The following is a 25,466-nucleotide window of genomic DNA, read 5'->3' as shown; positions in this document are numbered from 1 at the left end:
GCAGTTTTCTTCCTTGCTATGTAATGAATTCACGGTATTCTATATAGGTTCCTAGTATATGAGCTCATCGTGAAGAGAGACAATCATTATTTATAACATATAATGCTGAAGTCACTTTTTACAACTAGTAGTTAACAATAAATGAAAGGGCAGAAGTACACTGAACAAAAGTGTAATCAATACCGTCTGAAATACTTTTGTATTAGATAGTGGTACACAGAAGGAAGAGGATTTTTTTTCCCCTATAAACTTTCCTGAAATTAATAAAGTGCAAAGGAGTGTTTTTTTTTTTTATCATTTTACTTTAGGTCCTAGAATTTAAGCTTACCTCATTGGTAGTATAAGCAGAGATTTTGTATATTTTTACACATGATTTCAGAATCCCAAAGTGTTCTGTTTACTTTATCAAATCCACCACAAAAAAAAACATTCCTTGCCACCCTTCTGACATGAGAATGGTCAGAGATATAAAAGAATCAGTAAATATTTATTAAGCATTTACTATGTTCTAGAAACTGTGCTAAGCATTGGGGATACAAAGAAAAATGTGAAAACAATAACTTTCCTCAAAGAGCTTACATTCTAATTGATGAGACAATATGCAATTATATCAATAAATTCAAATAGATTTATAGGGTAAATGTTTACCTTGTATATCCTTTAAGAATAATACCCCATGATAACCATATCATACAATTCATTATCACAATTGGCATAGTTTCTACTTCACCAGATATCTAATCAGACTATGATGACCTTGCCATCTGTCCTGCCCCTATATTACACACACACACACACACACACACACACACACCATGTTTCTTCTAAGTCCATACTGCCTCTCTTCCTAGAAAGGTGGAAAGAACTGACTTCTATAAAGATAAACTCACTATCCCTGTGACTCCACAGACATTCCCTTCCCTGGCCATCACAGTGATGTAATGTGAGTCCCCTCCTCATTAGAATATAAACTCTATTTTTTTGGAGGGGGCAAGTTCACAAGGCAATGGAGGTTAAGTGACTTGCCCAAGGTCACAGTGTCAAGTGTCTGAGGCCAGATTTGAACCAGGTCCTCCTGACTCCAGCACCAGTGCTCTATTCACTGTACCACCCTAGCTGGCCCTAGAATATAAATTCTTAAAGGGTAGTACTGAATCATTTTCTACTTCTAAAAGGTGTGTCAAGTGGGAATGTTGTGTTTTGTCCATGTTGGCTATGCATAAACACCAGGGTCTATCTAGAGGTGAGACAAGAACAGACCTCTCTAGTGTCTCTTCTCCTTTCTCCTACCTTTCTTCAAGGATCTGAATTCTTGATTGCTTCCAGGAAAGAAAGCAGAAGATAGAGACCAAAGGCTGGGGACATGATTCAAGTACTACAAGTTGGTTCAGTGCTGACAACCTCATATGTAGCAAATTTAAGAAAAATAAATTGCACATATAGAATGTGTAAATAATAAATGAGATGTAAGAGCAGCCATACAAAAACTTACCCCCTACCTGCTACTTAATGGGTTAACTTATTAATTTTCTCATTCTAGGTTCAAAGGCAATTAAAGTATATATTCTGATAATTCTTCACAAATTAATTAATGAGATGTGTAATTTTACTAATCAATTAGTTCCAAGGTCTTTCCCCTCAGTTTATTAAACAGGAGAAGCCCATTTTCCCATAAACTTTCCAACTCTCTCTGTCAAATCATCTACTGTCTTAGACACAAATAAATATCAAGGTTATTGACTATATAATTTAATAAAACTGTAAATTATTAAAACAGGTTTTTCTTTCACAACATGACTTGTGTGGAAATATGTTTACATGATCACACATGTATAACCTTTATCAGATTTCTTACGATCTTGGGGAGGGGTAATATGAGGGAGGTAAAGAGAAAAAAAATTTGAAGATCAAAATATTTTAAGAAATGAGTGTTGAAAACTATCTTCACATGTCATTGAAAAAAAATATTATTAACCAAAAAATTAAATTAAATCAAAGTCTATGGTACTATGCATAATGAATAAAAGATAAATAAATAAAAGATATACATAATACAAAAACCAGATATACATAATTATTTATAATATTTTGGTTACGGGAGGTCATATTCAAGGCCACCTCTAACCATCATGGTAAGATCAGTTATATCTCAAAATAGCAAAATCTCTCAAGCATTCTCTTAATAATTTTTATTCACAAGATAAGAATTAAATTCAAGCTCTCAAGAAAGTATTTCTCTTACTGTTTTCTCTCTTTAGTTTATTTGTGCACTTCTAGTCATCACAGTTAAGTGACTCTAGAATCTTGTTAAACTCTTATTATCTTCATGGAATGATCAAGTGACAGTCAGTCCATCTTGAAGCCACAGAAATAGTACACAAAGTCTCTATCAGAAAGATTATTGAAAGTAGTATTACAATTCTCCCTGATGGGAAGAATTTTTGAGTCCCTCAAAAATGGTTTGGGGTATATATAATGTACATATCACAATTAGAAGTATCATTTGAAAGTATGTTTAAAGGATAAAAAATACAACACTACTAATGGTAATAATAATACAGTTAAATATAATAATTATTCATGCATAACATTTTTGTACAAATAAAAAAGCACATGTGTGTCTATAGATAAATATACATATAGTAAATATATGTACACCTATATATGTATATCTATATGTATTTCTATATATACACATAGTGTGTGAATAGCTCATTGTATGCACACATACAATGAACTACATCTGGATGCATGGATAACTTCATCTACAGTATTATATTTTAGCTTATAGGGTTATATGTTTAATGATTCTCATTATTTTGTTAAATATTAATCTTTACATCAGTACCTAAGATGACTGATTGTATAGGATTACAATAAGTACTACTAAACTATTTTCTCCTTTTCCTAGCATACTCTAACAATTTGGTTCTATGTGGAAATGTTGCTACCTCTGGGTTCAGCCTCTCCCCTTGTCTGAACTGGGATCCTCCTCTGCAAAGTTATAAAGTTTCTATTTTAAAACAATATTTCTCTCAGCTCTCTTTGACTGTGCAGCAAGCCATCTTTCCATGTCCCTGAGCTACTATTTTAATGGAGTAGCTCCTTTTGAGCATTATTTAATAGTTCTTTTGCATCAAGGTTAATTTCATACTAACCAAATTCTAGGAAATGCATCCCTTTATTCCATTTCACTTTCCAATTTCTATTTCAGAAATATCTTATATTCAAGTTTTTCTGCCTCATTATGAAGTCACTGTTTAATCTCTCTTCTACATCTCTCCCCTATTCTCTGAACACACAAATTTTGGGGCAAACTTTTTGTCATCTTGCTTCAATTCTTGATAACAAGCTTGGCCTCATTTAAGTATTTATTTCTCAATACTGGCTCCTTGGGCATCAGCTTCCTTTGAACCAAATGACAATTCCCTTCATTAGTGTACTTGACTTATCTACAGCTATGTATTCTATATTATAGTACAAATAGTTCTGCTTCTCTGAGTGTATCTTGATGTATCTTTAATCATATTAAATTGTTGTAATCTGTTTATTGATAAGATCATGTTTATTCTTTTGAGTCCCAAAATAGTCTTCATCTTTGTCCTCTTATTCATTTCCTTATGGTCATTCCTTAGAAAATAGCTTTTCACACATTGATTCTGCCTTCTTCTTTTGGGTTCCATCATTTCTCTATCAAACCAGACCAGAGTTAGAACAGAAGATAATTGTACCTCTTTGCTTTACTATGTTTCTTGTGATTTAACTATAAACTGCTCTCTTGGTATTTTTTCTTCACACTGATAATGATTTTATCTATCTCTACTGCTTAGTAAAGTACCTGGCACATGTTAAATTTTTAATAAATGTATTCATTCACATAGCAGACCAGTCACTAAAATTAGCAACAATACAATTAAAATGCACATGCACGTGAACCTACCACCACCAGTACCAAATAACTATTCATGACTTTCTAGATCCAGACCAAATGTGTATAAAATCTATATTGCATGGATTGTCATGGCCAAAGATACTTCATTGCCTAGTACCCAAACTTATTTAGAGCCTCACTGAACTCAACTACTGAACTTTGGATGAAAGACATACTGTTGGCAACTGGGTCCACAAATTCAAAACCTTTACACCTTTGTAGACCTATGTTCCACTGACAGTCTTCAAGAACCTAGAGTCACCTCTATGCTACAATAACATGGAACAGAGCAAGAAATTACAGATGACAGTGGAAAAATACATGGTTGATATAAGTAGATTATAAAATGTTAAACATGGTGGCTTACTCATGAAAAATGGCAAGAAAGATATGTGTTGCCAGAAAAAGGAATGGATAAGTTATTCAGAGAGAATGAGAACCATCAGGACAGCCTGAATGCTGTATTGAAACTCTACAAAATATCAAAAGAACTAGAAAATGGTCTATAGTATGGAGGATTTATGCAGAGACGTGGATAAGAATCACACAGGATGAGAAGGCTCAGAAGAGTTTTGATTTTTATCTGGGAAGGGAGTAGTCACACTGATGAAGCCACAGATGCATCAAAGTATCAAAGTTAGCCGATGAAATCTTATATTAGTGTAATCTGAAACATCTGGAATACTAAGTGATGGTTTGCTTTAGAATAGACTGTCCTTTGGGTTTAGAATAGACTGTCCTTTGGGTTTGCTGAGTATCATTGTATCAGTTACCTGCCATCCAGCATTACTTACCTTTTCACTTTCAGAATGTCATAACACTAAAAACTTTGAAGTTATAAGTCTTTAAGCCCAGATCTGATTCTGTGTATGATACAAATGAAAAATTGAATTAATAAGCAGTGTATTTTACAGATGCCTGATATCATGGCTTATATAATGGAGTTGGAAAGTGTTCTTGGTCAAAGTTGAAACACCAGAACTCTGGAGTGGGTCCTAATACCATCTAAGTGTGTCACCTTGGGTAGAAAGTCCATTTCAACTCTCTGGGGTTCAGTTTCCTCATCTTTTTTTTTCTTTTTTTCTTTTAGACTTAAATACTAAAACTTAAATACATAATGCAAAAATAACCTACAAACTTAAATATTAAAACATAAAAATAAGAAAAGAAAAAAATGTCATGTGCACAGCAAAATGTAAGAGAGGATTCAAAATACATAGCAATAAATTTCCATTTCAAGAAAGCCTATATAATAAATACTATCCATTGTGTTGAGAGCTGTTCATCTTTTCTTTGCTTCCTTGTAGGTTTTCTTTTTTGCTCTGCTGTACACTTTTTCCTTTGTTCTTTTTTTCCACCTTCCTACCCCTATCCAGGCTACAATTAAACATGGTTATCTTTATATATGCATATAGATGTATATATACGAGTATACATACATACACATACATATAAATAAACATATATACTTATATAAACATATACTTTCCCCAACTTTCTCATTATACTCCTAATCTTTATTTTTATGTTTGTGTCTCTTTTTTCCTATCTTTCCTGACTCATTTACCATACTTCATACTATCTTGCCCTCCTGTTACTTAACTTACCCCCCCTCCATTGATCCCTTCTGTTTCTCTTGAATCTTGTATGTCAATTCTTCTAATAAGTTGGTTTATTGAAAAAGAATATTATCCTGAAAGTCTGACAATTCATTAAATATCCATTTTTTATTGAGGATTATGCTTGGCTTTGTTGAGTATGATATTTTCAACCTGAAGACCAATTATTTTGCTTTTCAATATATAGTGTTCTAGGACCTGCAGTCTTTTCTTAGGTCTTGTGTGATTCTAATTGTGTCACTGTCATATGTAAATTGCTTTTATTTTTCTTGTTGCTCATAATATTTTATCCTGGAACTGGGAGTTTCAAAATTTGACTACAATATTACAGTGAGTTTTCCTCATAGGGTCTCAATCAGGTGGTTGATCAATGGATTTTTTTTCTATTTTTACTTTCCCCTTTTGTTCTAAAACTTCAGAAAAATTATCTTCAATTATTTCTTGTATTATTGTATCATGATTCTTTTTTAATCACAACTTTCAGATAGTCCAATTATTCTTATGTTTTTTCTTCTGCTTTTTTTTTTGCTTTTTGGAAGGCAATTAAAGTTAAGTGACTTGCCCAAGGTCACACGACTAGTTTTTGTGTTAAGTGTCTGAGGCCGAATTTGAACTCAGGTCCTCCTGACTCCAGAGCCGGTGCTCTATTCACTGAGCCACCTAGCCACCCTCTATGCTTTCTCTTCTTGATCTGTTCTCTAGATCAGGTTTTTTTTCCTTATGAGATATTTGACATTCTCTTCTACTTTTTCATTCTTTTTTTTATGGAGGACAATTGGGGTTAAATGACTTTCCCAAGGTTACACGGCTAGTTTTTGTGTTAAGCATCTGAGGCCAGACCTGAACTCAGGTCCTCCTGACTCCAAGGTCAGTGTTCTATTCACTGTGCCACCTAGCCACTCCTATTTTTTCATTCTTTATTTTTATTATTTCTTGATCTCTTACAATTTTGCTGACTTCCTCTTACCCAATCCTGATTTTCAAGGAGTTGGGTTTTTTTTTCTTAAGATGACAGATCTCCTTTTCTAATTGGTTGACTTTCTTTTCATAATCTTCTTTTTCTTGGATTCTTCTTTTTTTCCTAAGTTCTTCCTCAATCTCTTTCATTTGACTTTTAAAATCTTTTTTTAAGCTCTTCAAAGAATTCTTTTGGGGCAGGTGACCATTTGACATTACTCTTTGGAGTAGAACAGGGTTTCTTTGCTTCAATATTCTCCTCTGAAGACTGGTCTTCTCTATTTCCATAGTAACTCTCTATGGTTAGATTCCTTCTCCTTTGCCTGTACCTTTTTCTGTAATAGTTTAGTTTCTATAATCACTTCTAGTCCTGGGATATGGGAGATCACCTCTGGCTTCAGATCCTCCTTCAGATCTCTCCTCTGACCTTGAACCCAAACCAAGACCTCTAGCTTCTTTAAGTGCCCACAGCCAGCAGTGTCCCCACCCCACTGCTTCTGCACTCAGGGAGGGAGCTCTGGTTCTTTCTCATCCTGCTGCTTGTCTGCAGCACAGCTGGGCCTAGCAATCCTTGTCAGCAGAGGTTCCCTTGATCTTCCCTGGCTCAGATGTCTAACTCCCCTCACTGTCCCAGGAAGTGAGGCAGCCTCAACTAACTCCAGGGCTTGTCACTTGTTGTTTAAGATGTCCCTGGTCTGAAGGATTTTTCTTCAGATCTCTGATTGTCCCAGGAGGATCACTGTTCTGTCCCTACTCTTATTTATTTTCACTGCTCTGTGTTCTCCCTGAGGTGCTATTTTATCTCTTCTGTGGAGGAAATTTTGAGAGCTTGGAATTTTCTGACCTACTCTGTCATCTTCTCAGAATCCTCCCAGTTCAGTCATCTTTAAATGATCATGTTGGACTAGATAATCTGGAAAATACTGGGTAGTATTGACATCTAGAGGGTCATATATTCACAGACATAGAACTAGAAAAGACATTTGGAAATCATCTAGAATAGTAATTTCCAAAGTAGGAGTCATGGGATGACTCCAAAGGGATGATAGCTCAGCTCTAAGGTGTGTGTACTCACCTAATCATAGGACAGGAAGACAAATTACATCCTACTCAACTCCTCCCCCCAGAATCCAGTACAAATGCAACCTCTTTAGTAATCATTGTGCCCAATTCTCTCCAACCATGGACCTCCCTGAGTGGCTACCCTGTGGCATGGGCCCCTCAGAATGAGGTATCCTTGTATGAATTAATGCAGTGTAAAGTTAGGATAACCCAGAGAGCAATTATAGAATAAAAATAATAGTAATCAAACAATTTTGAAAGACTTATGAACTTTGATCAACACAGTGACCAACCATGATTCCAGAAGACCAATGAAACCACTCCTGATAAAAAGGTAATGGACTCAGTAAAGATGCCAACTGCCACAAACATGTTTTTGGACATGGTCAATGTGGAAATTTGTCCTGTTTGGCTGCATGTGTTTGTTATAAAAGTTTGATTTTTTTCTAATGGGAGAGGTGAAGTGAGAAGGAGAAAAAATAGATTTTGTTAAATGGAGAGATCAGAATTGAAAAAAGAAAATAGTATATAAATGAGGAAATACAAAATATAAAGCAAAATTAAAAACAACTATTTACTTCAAAGTTATTAATGATCAATCTAATGGCCTTTTATCAATTTTCATTTTTCTTGATCTGCAGCATTTGACAATATTGATAAGCCTTTCTTTCTTGATGCTTAGTCTCATCTCCCTGTGTGGTTCTGTTTATTGGTTCTACTACCTATATGATCACCCCTTTCTAGTACCTTTTATTAGAGCATCAACTGTATTCTGTGGCCTTTGAGTATTCCCCAAGACACTGCCCTGGTTTCTCTTCTCACTCTCTCAGATGGTGAATTCATCAATTCTTATTTAATTATCATCTCTATGCAGATGATTCACAGATATGAATGTCAAGCCCTACTCTCTCCTGAACTCTAGTTCCATATCACAAACTGCAAATTATATACAAGTCCCATTTCCTCCAAGAGGCACTTCCCAGTTCTCCTAGCTGCCTTCCCTTCTATTTGCATTTATCTTATATCTACTGATTTATGCATATGTTGTCTTCCCCATTAGAATGTAATTATCTCGATAGCTGGGACCATTCCTGGTTTTTTTTTTTTTTTGCATCTCTAGCATGCAGCAGTGTCCAGCATATACACCTTTTAAAAAATTCCAGTTGGTTAAATGACATTCCATAGGCATCTCAAATTTAACAGGTGTGAAACAGGATTCATTACCTTTATCCAAAAACCAATTCCTCTTCCAAACTTTTCTATTTCTGTTGAAGGTATCATCATTCTTCCAGCCACCTAGGTTTGCAATCTTGGAATTATTCTTGACTTCTTACTTTCTATTACTCCACATATCTAACCAGTTCCCAAATCTTGCTTGCAGCTCTATAATGATGACAATGAGGACGATGAGGATGGGGACAATGAGGATGACGTTGATGACAGTAGCTCTTATATAGCACCTACAACGTGACAGGCACTGTGCTAAGTGCTTTTTTTTTTTTTTTTGCTTTTTGGAGGGCAATTTGGGTTAAGTGACTTGCCCAAGGTCACATGGCTAGGTTTTTGTGTTAAGTGTCTGAGGCCGAATTTGAACTCGGGTCCTCCTAACTCCAGGGTCGGTGCTCTATTTACTGCGCCACCTAGCTGCCCTTCAAGTTCTTTTTTTAAACAAATACCTGAGACTCACAAGAACCGTGAGAAGTAGGTGTTATTGTTCCACCTTATAGTTGAGGAAACATAGGCAAATGACTTACCAAAAGTCTGAAACTGGATTTGAATTTGTGTCTTTCTGATTCCAAGCCCATTGCTCTATCTACTGCACCATATAGCTGCTTTAACACTGATCTCATTTGTCTCTTCTCTCTACTCATACCACCTTAATGTCTCCAATTCTATCCTATTCCTCAAGCCTTCTTGCCTGTGCTACTACAATCACCTCATAATTGGTCTCCCTGCCTTATTTCACTGTACTCCAAAGCAGCCTCCACACAGTTATCAAAATGATTTTCCTAAATCTCAGTTCTGATCATGCCACTCCCCTACTCACTAAACTAAAATTGCTCCTATTATCTGTTATCAAATATAATTTCATCTGTCTCCCATTGTTTTAAACATCCATCTTTGATATAATTTTATAATATACAAAATTATTGGAATAGTAGTATATAATAAATGAAAACTATTCATTAAGTAGTATACTATCGATATCTTTTTTCTTTTGTTTACCAATGATGAGTCTATGATAAAAAATGTTTGGAGACCATTGCTATAATCCAGTACCTCACTTCAGAGAAGAGGAAATTGAGGCCCAAAGAAGTTCAATGATTTGTCCAAGGTTACATGGTTGGTGAATGGGAGAGTTGAGATTTGAGTAAAGGTCCTGGGATTCTATGTAGATCAAACGCATAATTTTGTCACTAGATTTTAAAAATTTCATCCATTGTCTTGGTGTGATGTAGTTACAACTATTGATTCATTGGAATTATTCCTTCTAGTAATATGATCAGGCTGCTTGACCTGGAATGATTCGGTTTTCCTTTCTTTTCTTTGAAATGAGTTTTAGAATCTTAAAGTTTGAAAAGAGCACTTTCCAGAATGGAGAAACAAAACTGCATTGATTTTCTATTATTTCCTCATTCAACAAACATTTCATAGAATCTCAGAATTGTAAGAGACCTAGTAGTGTAAGAGCACCTAGTCCCACCCACACATCAACAGTAATCACATTTATAACACTGCACCAGGGGTGAATGAGCCTCCCTTAGAGACTTCACATTAGGGAATCCCACTGTCTCCCAAGGCATCCCATTATCCTTATGTTCTACTAACATTGCTAAGATTTTTTTTTCTGTATATAGAATCAAAAGCTGCTTCTTGGCAATTTCCATGCCAAGAAGCATGGATGGTTCTTAGCTCTGACCACTGGAGCGAAGTTGAACAAGCCTGCTTTGTCCTTCAGAACACCATTAACACTGTATAGAGCTTTATATTTTTTCAGTATGCTTTCACATCCTTTATTTCAGTTGATCTTCAAAAGGAAGATAGGCAGAACAAGGAATATACATACTATCCCCATTTGATAAAGGAAGAAACCAACGTTTAAACAGGCTGACTTGTCTGAGGTCATCAAAGCAGAGAGTCAAGATCAGAGCCCAAACTTATTCCATTTTGCCATATTATATTGATGGCATTACATCAGACTATGCTATTTTTATAGCTCCCTAAGGGCAGCATCACATATTGGGTAGAGAGCTATTCAGGCCTTGAAGCAAGGAAGATTTGGGTTCAAATCCCACCTCTGACACATATTCATTGTGTGTCTCTGGGCAAGTCCCATACCCTTTCACAGTTCTAAACAACTAAAATTTGTTGACCTTCAGTGGTAGAGAAAATAATCTTCACCTGGGAATTCTCTATACTAATGAAATCACAGACACAGACCACTCCCTATCCCATAGATCTTTCTATAAGCAATTTCCATTTCCATAGGTCATCAAGGGTTATTCTATAAAAGGCATTAAAATTGAGAATCACTGACTTTCCCAAAATAAAGTAACACCAATAACAAAAGTTTTCCAAGCTGCTTCTCCTCCCTCAAAGCTCTCTAATACTCCTCGCAATATTTTTCTCTCATTCCTTGATCACTCACACACACACACACACACACACACACACACATCAGCATATCCATATTAACCACTCATCTTTCCCAAGATGGGACAGTTTAAACATACTACTTGTCAATGAATAAAATGTGAAAAGTTTATTTTTCTAGTCCTTCATTTAACTAGAGGTAAAATAAATATTAAATATTGTTAAACTTTTTTATTGTTAAATATTTTTCTTCACCAAAGTTTGTCTACTACCTACTGAAGGTATTATCAATTACATTTTTACTTCTTGCTTTCAAGAAATGAGCTTCTTAAGATTAAAGGAAAAAAAAAGATGGTACAAAGGCAAGGACTTGGGAAAAGTTAAGCTGTGTATAGAACTTCTGAAGGAGGAAAATGAAGATTGAAAAATTCAAAGAGCACTGAGAAAAAGATCATATCTGTCTAAAAAATAAAGTGAACAATTGAATTTAATATCAGTCAATTCAACTGTGCACAAGACCATAGCAGCTATATGTGGATACATAGGTAGCATATTAAGGTGGAGAGAGAGCTGGCCTCAGAGTCAAGAAGATCCAGGTTTAAGTCCTGCCTTTAACGACTTGCATTGGTAGAACAGGTTTTCTCAAAGGGTGTTCCTTATAAAAATGAAATCACGTACAGAGGCACTATTCCTTTATGAATGCAATGGAATAGTATTGTTCAAAAAGAAATTACAAATATGAGGACTCCAGAGAAGTAGGAAAAAGTTATAATCCTAGATGAAATTAGCAGAACCAAAAGAATACTGTTTATAAGGACTTCAGCAATGCAAATGAAAAGATCACTGAGGGGAAGCTCAACACTGAGAAACTAAGAAAAAGTAGAGAGTACAGAGTAGAATGTCAGATGCAATGCAGCAGGTATTTTTATTCAATTATTTTTCTTTATTAAAAAGAAAGGGTTCAGTATGGAGCAGGGGGAACTGGAGAGAGAAGGGTCTTTTTTTTCCCCCAAAAGCAAGTTTGATGACAAATCAACTAGCATTTATATGCTAGGCACTGTGCTAAATGTTAGAGTTTGTTTGTTTTTTTAAGTACCTTTCTCTTAAGGAACTCACAATCTAATGAGGGAGACAACACACAAACAACTCTATATGAACAATCTACATAATAGGAGATATTGGAGGAAATATCTAATTGGAGGAAATATCATAATAGGAAAATTGGAGATAATCATGAATGCAAGGTATTAGCATTAAAGGGGACTAGGGAAGATTTCTTGTAGAGCTAGAAATGTAGGTGAGACCTATAAGAAGTCAGGGAAACCTGAAAGTAGAGAAGATATAGGGAGGAAGGACATTGAAAATTCTGTCTCAGGAGATAAAATGTTTTGAGTAAAATAAAATAAAAGCATAGATAGATATAGATATAATTAAACTATATGACCTAACTCAAATAGAGCATCCTTTGAGAAATTTCTCTTAACAACCCCATCCCCCAACTATAGTCCAAACTTCCTAGAACATTGCTTCTCTCTTATGGTCCTTAATATTTTGTCATGTCATACTTTGTGTACTTATTTCCCCTTCTATACTGTAGGCTTTTTGTGTCAGGAATCTACTCATTTTATATTCCCTATAAACCTGGTACACACCCCACATTTTATGAATAAATAGTGAATGAATTGCAAAACCTCTGGTCCATAACACAGTCCTCAGCAGAGAAAGCTGTGTATCATTTAACTGAAAAATGTTGTTCAAGACTAAAGCAAATCAAAAAGGTTGGTGCTAAAGAGATTGTTCAGGAAAAACTCTGGAAGACTTGTATGAACTGATACAGAACAAATTTTTAAAAATCAAGAAAATGACATATGTTATGGCTGCAGCAATATAAATTAAAAGATCACTAAAAGTAAGATGAACTATAATTAATGAAAAATCCAATAAATGTCCTAGAAAGGAGATAAAAAAATATATCCTCTCTTTTGTGGCAGAAGGATGCAGGACTAATAGGATATAATACATATGTATTGTCAGACATAATCTCTCCATCATATGTCTTTGCATAATCATTTTTCCCTGTCACCACAAGGGGCATATAATCTGGAGATAATGTGACAAATGACTATAACACAAAATCAAAAATTATCAATGTTTTATTTGGTGCTTCCAAATCACCTGCAATGGAACATTCCAACCGAGCTTGCCAAAGTAAGAATGAAGTATGTAGGATTGGCACTGGAGCATGAAGCAATCTGCTTTCTTTCATGCATGATTATTACTTTGCTTAGCAAAGGAGTGGCCTCTGAATGCCGAGACCATATAATTTTAATTTATGATGTATTATAAAAGGAGCTGTGGTGGCTTCTACCAATGTATGTTTATTTACCAAATTAAGTAACAGCCCACAAAATGTTATGAATAACAGTGGAAATTGAGGTTTTTCATCACAAAAAAGAAAAGGCCAGGAGTGGTGAGGGCAGAGGAAGGGATATAACTGACAGTTTCCTCCTAAATTCACACTGAAAATTATAATTTCCACAAAGAAAGTGCACAGAATCCTCAGAAACCAGTGGCCTTGGCAAGCAAGGTTTATTCCCCATGTGCCAGACAAACCATGCTAGCAAGAATTCCCCTCCAAGCTGGGATTGGAGCATGTATTTGCATTTTCTCTAACTTAGGAGAGGGCTACCAGATTTTTCCTTTGGAAATCCAGAGATACATATTCACATGTTGTTTTACATAAATACGTTTTTTTCTGGTTTGCATAAATTTGCATTCAACAATCCAGAAGCCCCATTTCTAAATGTGTAAAATAAACTAATCTACACCATTTACTGCAATTGTATTCAAATCCAGTTATTCAAGGGGTTAAAAAAAAAAGCTAGAAGAAATTGGTCTTCCAGAATTGGCCATTTGCTATTCCAGGATTGTTTTTCAAAAAAAAAAAAGCCAACAAAACTAATATATGTGTAGGATATAACAAACCAGAAAGCAGATGACCTGAGCCAGGACTATTCCAAGAAAAATAAACATTTGTTAGCTTTAATTTAGAAGACACCCAACCTCCTGAAATCTGTAAGGTTTCAAGATTTTCATGCTACATGCCAACACAACCAAAATGGACATTAAGAGTGTCTGTCAAATATGTTACAAAAGAATAACATCCGATAAATTAATTAAATGCAGCCAAGAAACCACATTTAAAATAATCTCTGATCATAATAAAGAGATGGAGTGTTTGGCCAAACTCATTTGGGATTAACATTTTTGAACTGGACTGTCATTTACCCAACCTCAATTCAACTCAGCTCTTACTAGAATGAGTTGGCTTCCATGTGGACAGGATCTAAATGAAGGCAAAAAGGCTCTACCCCAGCTCTACAAAACCAGAATATTTAACAATGTGAAACTGTCAATCAAGGACAATATTTTCTTTTTATAGCTAGATGGCAGTGGTATTACATTTAAATGCTGACCCCCCCCCACACACACACATACACAAGCATATACCCTATAAAGAAATTCAAAAAAGACCCCTTTCATTTCATCAGTTGGAGAAAGTAAATAGAGGCATGCCCATCCCTTCTTTTGTGCACCCACCCAGAAACTCAGGAACTGTATAACCTTTTGTTTTGTTTTGTTTTTCCTTTTTTCAAATGCTTTATTAATTTCTGATTTACATCATTAATTTCCACCATATTTTGAGTTACAAATTTTCTCCCCGTTTTTCCCCTACCCACCAACCAAAAATAGCAGTCCCACAGGATATCCCTTCCTCCAATCTGCTCTCTCCCATATTTTCTACCATACCCCTTTGGACTTTTCCAGTAGGGCATGGTGGATTTCTATGCCCCAGTGCCTGTATATCTTATTTCCCAATTACATGTAAAATAGTATTAATAATAGTATATTTAAATATTTGATTTTAAAACTTTGAATTCCAGATTCATTCCCTTCATCCCTTGTCACCCAACCTTACTGGGAAGATAACCAGTTGAGTATAGGTTGTACATGTGTAGCTAAAGCAAAACAATAACATAGTAGATATTTCCCTCCCTCCTGTCCCACCTCCCACTTGTTCAATTCTCTACTTTGATACAGTCTCTTTTCAAAAGTGGGTGCTTCCAACTTCCTACCCCCCAGCCTGCCCTCCCTTCCATCATCCCCCCTTTCATTCCCTTACCCCCTACACTTCTATAGGATGAGATACCTTATTTAGTGTGTATTTCATTCCCTCCCCAAGCCAAATTCAATGAAAATAAGGTTGACCCATTCCCTTTTGCCTTCCTATTCTTCCCCTCCACTGTAACCATTTCCCCTTACATCTTCTATATGAGATAGTTTACCCCATTCTGTCTCTCACCTCTTAATTTCACCTTTTAAGTATCATCCCTTCATATTAAATTGGTCCTGTGCCCTCTATCTATGTATACCTGTAAACATACATACCAAACCTTCACATGTGTATTCATATGCCCATATACCCTCATACATACACACATATATATACATAAATATAAATGTATGTGTATATATATATATATATATATATATATATATATATTTCTATTCCCTTCAACTATTTTCATACTGAGAAAAGTTCCATCAGGTACAATTACTGTTTTTCCATGTAGGAATGTTAATAGTTCATCTTTGATAAGTTCCTTATGATTTCTTTTCCCTGTTTACCTTCTCATGTTTCTCTTGATTCTTGTATCTGAATGTCAAATTTTCTATTCAACTCTGTTTTTTTTTTTTTCAGCAAGAATGCTTGAAACTCCTCTATTCCACTGAATGACCATATTTTCCCCTGAAACATGACACTCAGTTTTGCTGGGTAGGTGATTCTTGTTTTAATCCCAGCTCCTCTGCCCTCCAGAATGTCCTATTCCAGGCCCTTTGATCCCTCAGTGTAGAAGCTGCCAGATCCTGGGTTATCCTGATGTGTTTCCACAATATTCAAATTGTTTCTTCCTGGCTGCTTGTAATATTCTCTCCTGAATCTGGGAATTCTGTGACCTGGATATAATATTCCTAGGAGTTTTCTTTTTGGGATCTTTTTCAGGAAGTGATCGTTAGATTCTTTCAACCTCTATTTTGCCTTCTGGTTCTAAAACATCAGGGCAGTTTTCTTTGAGAACTTCCTGGAAGATGATTTCTAGGTTCTTTCCCTGATCATGGCTTTCAGGTAGTCCAATAATTTTTCAATTATCTCTCCTGGATCTATTTTCCAGGTCAGTGGTTTTTCCCACGAGATATTTCATATTGCCTTCTATTCTTTCACTTGTTTGGATTGTTTAACAGCATGTTGATATCTCATAAAGTCATTAGCTTCCATTTGCTCCAATCTAATTCTGAAGGAATGATTCTACTCAGTGAGCTTTTGAGATTGTTTTTCCATCTGGCAAATTCGGCTTTTTAAAGCAATCTTCTCCTCATTGCCTTTTTGAGCCTCTTTTGCCATTTGAGTTAGTCTATTTTTTAAGTTGTGATTTTTCTCAGTCAAGCTGTTGACTCTCATTTCATAATTTTCTTGAATCGTTCTCATTTCTCTTCCCAATTTTTCCTCCACTTCTCTTATCTGCTTCTGAAGGTCCTCTATGGCCTGTAACCAGCTCGTATTTTCCTTTGAAGCTTTTGGTGCAGGAGTTCTGACTTCCCTGTCTTCCTCCTGTTCCATGATTTGCTCCTTTCTGTCCCCAAAATAGGAGTCTAATATTGGAATCTTCTGTCTGCTTTGTTTCCTTTGCCTGGTCATGCCACCCCTCAATCACTTAACTCCTGGGCTTTTTGCCACAGTAGCACTCTGCCACCAGATAGGGGAGCTTTCATCCTAAACACTGGGGTTTTCTCAGCTGCTGAAGGCATTAGATGGATGCCCTCTCTGAGGCCTCCACATGCTCTGGCAAGCTGGACACACACCCCAGGACCTCCACCCTAAAATGCAATCCAGATCCAAGCAGGTTAAAGCAAGATTTTTAAAGCAAGGTAATTAAAGCAATTACCCCTAAGACTGGTTGCTTGCTCCTCCTACACTCTGCAGGCCAGCAGCTGAAGCTTCTTTGTGGTGCTGGCTGGCTGTGCCAGGCATCCCAGCGGCTTCTTGCCCCAGGGGCAAAATCCGACGCACTCCTATTTACTGGGTCCCAAAGTCCAGACTGCACTGACCTCTCACTTTGTCCTTTGCATCTATGTGTTGATAATTCTGGATCACCACAGCTGCTACTGATCTGGAGTCCCTCTGGCCAGTGGCTGGTCAGACCCGCCCTGGGGTTAAAACCTCAGGCTCAAGCAGGTCTGGGCTTGGCTCCCAGAGCACTGCACTGGCCAATTCCTGCTGCGCTGTCCTCAGCGAGAGGTTAGCTTCTCCATTTTGTGGGTTCTGCAGCTCCAAAGTTTGTTCAGAGTCCCCTTTTCACATTGATTGGGGAAGGTGGAAGCTGGAGCCACTTGGAGGTTCTGCTTCTACTCCGCCATCTTGACTCTGCCTGTATCACCTTTTGTGAAGCACTGGCAATTCAGTGATAGAATTCCCAGTTGCATCTAAGGGACTCAAATTCAGTTTTCACTCAATGCAGCCCATTTTTGTAAGGCACAACAGTTTAGTAGGCAGTGTTCTGGACTTGGGATTAGAAGACATAGGCACCAATCCCATCTTTACCATCTACTCTCTGTGAGACCTTGGGCATATAATTTAAATTTATCTGGACCTTTGTTTCTTTAGCTATAAAACAAGATAGTCAATTGGATAACCTCTAGAGTCCCTTATTGTATTAACATTCCATGATAACATGACCACAAGTACTTAATTCTATACTACAAAATCAGCAAGTAGTTACTATAGCTTTTAAAGCAAAATCCTCCTAGCCTCGCTATACTGGAGTGAATACTCCATCTCCTGCATTCTGAGATTTGGCCAAACTGGCCTTTTCTCTGTTCCTCCCCCCAAAAAAAACTCCATCCCACATCTCTGTGCCTTTGCAATGCTTATTCCTCAAGCTTGAAATGTATCCCTTACTCACCTGCATCTCACTGAAACCATCAATTCTTTTAAAATTCAGCTGAAATATAAGAAGTGGTTACTAATCCCCTCACTCTTTCTCAAACTACCTCATATTTAATGACTTTGCATTTTTTATTTTTATACATATACACACATATATGTGTGTATGAGTGTATCTATAAACATAAATTAATTAAATATATATTTATAAATACATACATATATGTATACCAAGAATACAGAGCAACATGTATATGTACATATGCATATATATATATACATGTGTATATGTGTGTGTGTGTGTCTTTGTCATCCCTCCCATTAGAACATAAGCTTCTTGAGACTAGGGATTGTTTTACTCTTTATATTTCTACTCCAAAGGCCTGGCACAGAACATAATAGGTACTTAAAAATATCCATTTATGGTACTGTTAGTAAAACAAAGCAAAACAAAAGCAAAAACAAAAAAAATCCCTGGAAAAGCCAAGAAGCCAACCCCTGAGATTTGACGGTCAAAGTGTGAATATATCTGTCCTGTGGTATCACAGGTGGTTTAGACTCATTTATTTCAATTTATCAACAATCAATAAGTATCTGCTTTATTCAAGGCACTATTCCCCCCAAGGAATTTATATTCTGTTAAGGCAATGGAGGGGAACCTGCAGCCACAACCCTCTAGGTCTTCAAGTGCACCCCTTTGAGTCAATGAGCCGCACTTGAGAAACTAGGGGGCTACACGTGGCCTCAAGGACACAGGTTTCTCACCCTTGTTAAGGGGCACAACATGTATAGAGATAAATAAATAATACATACTGAAAAAGGATATCTGAAAGTAGAATAGGAGCAAACATCAGAGAATATCTATTCAAAGATAGCTAGGGTTGGACAAATTAGATTATTTAGAAATATATTCCATTTGAGTATTCAAACAATAACCAGGTAGGAAGCACTTACATCTCAGCACTCTAGAAGTGCATAGCAGAGTAGGGGGAGAATAGTAGCAATGCTAAATTTTGGGGGCTACCAGATGCTCAATTGTTCTACATGAATAGGCAGAGTAAGCAAGCAGAAAAAGCCATTGTTTATGACTTTGTAACATAAACAGGATTCCACTCTAAAGCAGTGATTACAAATCTTGATTTTCTCTCACCCTGAGGAATCTCCCTTGGTGTTAAGGCGTAGTATGAACTTCCTAAAATAGAATTTTAAATTACTTGAAGTTTTTAAAAAATAAGCTTATATATCAAGTTTATATCTCGAGTTTATATATTGAAGAGAGAAGAAAGGGGAGAGGGGGATGGCAACAATCACAAAATTCATGGATTAGGAATCTTGCTATATGTAAAGGTTCTGCCAACTAATCAAGTGAAAAAAAATAAGCATTAATTTAGTGCCTCTACTATACTAGGCACTGTGGGTCACACAAGAGAAGGGGGAGATATGCTTAAGAGGCTTAACAGAGTTGAATAGACAAGATGTGCTTCTATTTATGGAATCACAGAATGTCTGAAAAGAAAGAAACTATGTAATGTAATCCCTTAATTTTAACAGTGAAGAAACAGCCTGAAAAGTGAAATTTGCATGCGCGCACGCACACACACATGCACACACACACACACACACACACACACTAAAATCATTGCTGATTTGGTCATTTTGCTGCTGAGGTTTGTGGTATGAAAATATGGACCCTTTGAGAAATCTTGGCAAAGGCAGATTCTTCTAGCTTGAAAAAGTATTCATTCATTCCCTGCTCCTAGGCCTGGGACTTCAAGGAGGTACATGCACAAGAAGGGAATTTTGTGAAATGCTCGTTTTAGTTCATTCTCTAGTTCCTAAGTGACCCAAATTCAATGAATTCAATTCAAATGACATTTATTAAGCATCTGCCATGTTCAAGAAAGGCACAATACAACTTCTAAAAGTAAGCTAGCAGCTTCCAGTGAGCAAATGACATACTGTAGGAATCTGACCCAATGCATGCCAACATCATGAACCCTCTTCTCCTCTGTGTGGAATTAAAAAGTACATTCCTGGTTGGGGTGGAGTAAAATAATTTTTCTTTAATCCTCCCCTTCTGTGACTATCTCCACTCTATTTCAAATTCTATTTCCCACCTGAGAAGAGACAAATAGGTTACAAGGGAGCTGTTAGAGACTGTGGTTTCCTCTTCCCCAGAAAACTCCTAAGTCACAGAATGGCCCACTGCTCCTAAGGAAAAGCTTTCTCTAGGCCAGTCCTAGAACATTTGGCTCGGAGAACTGAGTTACAGCAATAATCATTATCATCATCTGGAAGGGGAAAAAATTACATCTGGAATTGGGGGGGAAGGATGGGCAGCATTTCCTCTATGTGCAAATTTATCTTTTTAAATATAAAAGTAAGAACACCAAAAATATCATTGACCATCAAACCAGTTTCAAACTAGGGGCCCCCTCATATGTTTTCCCACTTGCTATATGAGTATTGTTTGGATACTTAAAAATGCAAATTAAAAATCTATAGAAATTTATTGTACTGACAGAATGGATTCATGAATGGGTAAGGCTACATCCATTCAGAAATTAATGGCCATCTGAAGACAGAGGAAAAAATGTTTTCCTAAAATTCAAAATTGACTGTATGTATAGTCATGTTGGCCTCTACTCCTGATGTCTTTTAGTTTATGAAGGCCTACTTTCCTCTTCTTTTTTCTAATCTACAGCATGGATCATATAGCTAACAGCTGCTATTTAGGTGGCCCCTTACGCTGTGAAACCCAATCCCTCATCTTATCTCCTTCCTCTGCAGCAAAAATTGCAGCATCTCACACCCAAGCCCCAGCTGTCAGATGCACACACCATTTCTATTTCAATGGCTAGCGTGTTTTCATTGAACAGGAATGTGCTAGCTTAAAATAAGGGAGCAAGGAAAGGGCATTTGTCTATACTCGAACATTCACAGGGGTAAAAACTGTTTGGAGAAATGTGATTCTTTGATTATAGTCATCTTGCATTTGAAACACAATTTTTTAAAAAGTACACACATAAATATACAGATACAGTTTTATGTGAAATAGATCTGTGTGACTCAGAGCAGATATATACACACACACGCATGCATGCACACACATTCACCAGGGAGCTTGATGCTGTGAACATATCTATAGCAACTGTTCTTTAGTTTTAAAAAATTCAGTCTATCTGGGCCATTAAGACACTGCACTCTACATGTCCAATCAATTGCCAAATCTTGCCGTTCCAACCTCCATGACACTTCTGGCATCCATCCCCTTCTCTCATCTCACACTGTCACTACCTTAATTCAGGCCCTCGTATCTTTTTGCCTGAACTACTGCAATAGCCTCCTCCCCATTGGTTTCCCTGCCTCAAGTCTCTTCCCACCGTAGTCTATCCGTCACACAGCTGCAAGATTTTCTTTGAGCACAGATCTGTCTGAACATGTCACTATTCTGTTCAATAAAATTCTGTGGCCCCCTATTGCCTCTAGGATAGAATATCAATTCATCTCTTTAGCTTATAAAGCCATTCCCTATTTGACCTTATCCTATCCCTTTCCTGCATTTTATGATCCAGCCAACCCAGTCTTCTTGCTCTATTCCTCACACAAATCACTTCATCTCTTGTCTCTGTACTTTTTGCACTAGTCATCCTTCATGCCTTCACAGAATAACCTGCCTCTTACAATTCCTCTCTCTTCATTTCTGATTAAAATTCAAGACTCATCTTCTACATAAAGCAATTCTCGATTTCCCGAACTGCTAATACCCTCCCCACCCAACTGGTATTTTAAAAAACCAATTCTCTTTACATTTATTCTATATGTAAACAGGCATGTACAAATGCTTAAAGTTGATCTTTGGAGAGGAAAAAACTTGTGATTGGAAGTTCAGCCCCTCTTTTGTCCAAATGAGAAGGAAAGACCAAGGCTATGCTGTCAAAGAGAGTGTAAGCCACTAAGGGAGTTATTGTGAGGAGCCCCAGGAGCCTGAAGGAATAGTCTCCATGACCAGGGGCTTCAACTGTGTGGGTTGGAGGGAGAATGCAAAAGGACAGGAGCTCATTGCAGCTGCTGCTCCTGCCTAGATTGGGACAAAATGAAAAGAAAAGAGACGACCAGTTCCTCTGAGTCAGCCACTCCATTATTCCTTGTCTCTTACAACTCCAAAGTGGTTGCCTTCTCCCTCAGCCTGACAGTCACATTCGACTCCAAGAGCTACACACCTGGCTGCCTGATGCCCTGGGAGAATTCTGTCCCAAGGCTGAAACTCTGAGGTTGATGATGAACTGGATCTTCAATAATTATCATATTCCCCCTTTTGACTCCCTACGCTCTGAATGTCCAATTATCATTATTCAAAAACCTTTCTCAGTTTTCCTTCCCCTATTAACCATTACTCTCAATACAGCCTCACCTCTCCCAAACATCTCACTCTAAAGCTACTCACTCCATCCACCGTTTTCTCTGAAATGTCTACTAAATACATAACATACTTGCATCTTAAATCTTTTCTTTTTCTTTTCTCACTCTTCACCATTGCTTATACTCACTGAGACCTGCTCCATACTAATGACATAGCTTCCCTGGCCTCCCGTCTTGGCTCTGGCTGCACTTTCACGCATTCCTTAAACTTACTGGGTCATAGTTGGAGAGATGGAATACTCGTTGCTCCTTATTGTCACTTCCAGCATTTCCTTCTACCCCCATCAATCAACCTTTACTGCTTTGACCTTCCTTCAATCCATATTTGTTACCCATTCAAGATTCTACTGAAGCCTGATGACGTTCTCTTTTCCTCAGTGAGTTCAATGCTTGGCTAACAGATTTTCCCTCCTTATTCCAGCCCTCATACTAGGGGACTTCAACGTATATATTGACACTCCCTCACATCCTAAACTCCCAGTTCCTCCGCTCATTTCTCATGACCTATTCCTCTATCTTACCTCAGCTACATATAGACATAGTCCTAGCTTTGGTTTTGCCATCATATTCTATATCCATAGTCATGAAATTCATGAAATTCCTTTAAGTGATCATACTCTGTTGCTATTTCATGCCTCCCTCTGGCTTTCAACCCCTGTTCTTGTTCTTCATTCCCAATGCAACCTCCAATCTCTCTACTCCTCAATTCTTTCCAAGGCCCTTACTCCTTCACTAGTTCCATTCTCCTCCTTTCCCCATCTTGATGTGTTGGTGAACCAGTTCAATTCTACCTCACCCTTTTCTTGAGTCCTTTACACTTGATCGATCATCAATCTCGCTCTATCAAGCCTCAGCCTTGAATTATTCCCACCATTCACTAATTTTGCTCCTATTTATGTGCTGCTAAATGAAACCTGAGAAAAACCATTAAACTGTGATAACTGAGTTCAATACAAATTAATGTTACATCATCTCAAATGGATATCTGTGCTTGAGGAAACTCACTTTGGAAACTATGTAGAAGATAAATTAGAATACATAGAGACTTGGAGAAGGGAGAACAATTATGAGGTTTTTGCAATAACAGTCCAGGTGATAAGTGATGAGGGTTTGAACAAGGTTGGTAACAGATCACAACTCCTTTGTGATTTTCCTCTTGTTTAATTTTTGTGCATATTCTCTATAACTCCTCCATAGGGGATTTACCTGTTGTGCTGAAGTATTATCTTTGGTTCTCTTAATATCAGTGTATAATTCATCTGCCATTTCTTACTACATGAAGGGTCTGTTACATTTCCAGGCCTTGACAATGCTTTCACACTATTTTTTGCACCATATAAGTCAACGCTGATAACATGCTGTAACCCAATCATATAAACACATCTTTCTATTGCCTCTTGGCCTATTTGTACCTTTAGTTCTTCTGAAATAACTGTGTTCCATAATGTGTAACCATAGGCCAGTATTTTTCTGCAACAAGCATAAGTGAAACACTACAAAAATTCTCAAATGGGACCTAGGTGAGTCAAATGTGAGTAACCTCCCTCTCAAAATTACCTTGTATTTATTTCCTTTGTGTTCAGAATATACTTACATATATATACTATTTCCCAAACTAGAATAGGTTTCCTGAGGTCAGGGACTTTTTTTCATGTTTGTCTTAGCATCCCTAATGTCCAGCATAGTACCTGGCTCATAGTAAAGCACTTCATAAATGCCTCACAACTGAAGGATTGACCTAATAAAATCCCCTCCTACTACTCTGCTCTGGGCCCAGTTCTTTAGTCATCGTCAGCGTCAGTCCACGGCCCTATCAGAGAACGTCTTTTTTCTAATTCTTTTATTTCATTTTATGGACTAAGTATCTTTATGCCTAGAAAGTCTGAGCACTGGTGACTCTGATACTTCTTCTTGACATACTTGGGGCTATATCCATTTCTTAGAAGCCTTCTTACCTGTCTTCCCACATCCTTTGTCATATCTCCTTCTGTGATGATGCTGGTACTATTGATTCCTATGGGCAGAACTTCTGCTCTAGGATAGAAAAAGTAAATGAACTTCAGTACTAGCAAATTAGGTTAGAATTCAGATGATATGTTCTGAACATAATGTTTTCTTAGATGCTGATTTGGGCCCTGAAGGAGATTATGATTATTTAGGGAAAAGTGTATGGTTGCTTTTCTATTATGGTCATTGTTGTTGGTATGACGAAAGCCAGAAGAACCACTGTAATTACAGAACACTAAAAGCACTTAACATTATTGCAGGTACTTTCATTGAAGAATGGCTATCTCTCCTGGGGGGAAAAATGGATGGAAAAAACACACTATTTTTTGGAGTATACACACACTATATATGTACACACATTTGTGTGTACATATATATATATATATATAAATTGCATTCATGTTGATTATATAATAAATTAAATATATATGTAAAATTGTATATGTGTGTGTATAAAATTGGCCAATGCTCAGAATATTAGAAATTAAATTTTTCTTTCATCTAATCACATAAGGAAACATTTACCTTCATTACAGACCAGATGAAATCCTAGACTTCTAGAATCTAAGCTTTAAACACATTTTCAAACAGTTAGCATTTTCACTTTAAGGTAGTTTGCCAATTTCAGGAAAAAAAATCTTCAATTCTCCAAACAGATGGCTAGGCCACCTTTAAAAACATTAAACACATTAAAATAGATACAAACTGATCACTCTGCTTCTGATAAATGCAGCTATGGACAACCGAATGCCTTCCATTCTGTTTCAGTAATAAATCATCTTCCTGACGTGAGTTAGTAATGAGATTTTTAATCATGTGGATTGAACATATCCTCCAGTTAATAAAAAAGTATAACCTCCTTTTTATTTTT

General features: G+C 36.8%; 1 protein-coding gene across 1 annotated transcript in view; it reads right to left on the bottom strand.

Annotated features, from left to right (window-relative positions):
* LOC138145014 (uncharacterized) overlaps positions 1–25,466 on the bottom strand; it is a 449,608-nt gene that overhangs the window by 61,530 nt on the left and 362,612 nt on the right. Inside the window, exon 2 of the mRNA XM_069066596.1 lies at positions 24,544–24,622. Within this exon, the coding sequence (XP_068922697.1) occupies positions 24,544–24,622 (79 nt within the window). The remainder of the gene's footprint in view (positions 1–24,543; positions 24,623–25,466) is intronic.

The sequence above is a fragment of the Petaurus breviceps genome, unplaced genomic scaffold (genome assembly GCF_028583685.1).
Source record: "Petaurus breviceps papuanus isolate PSGF00001 unplaced genomic scaffold, PetGlider_PUasm1.0 90723, whole genome shotgun sequence".
NCBI classification, from domain to species: domain Eukaryota; kingdom Metazoa; phylum Chordata; class Mammalia; order Diprotodontia; family Petauridae; genus Petaurus; species Petaurus breviceps.
The sequence above is the reverse complement of the archived record's forward strand: the minus strand, read 5'-3'. Positions and strand labels throughout refer to the sequence as shown.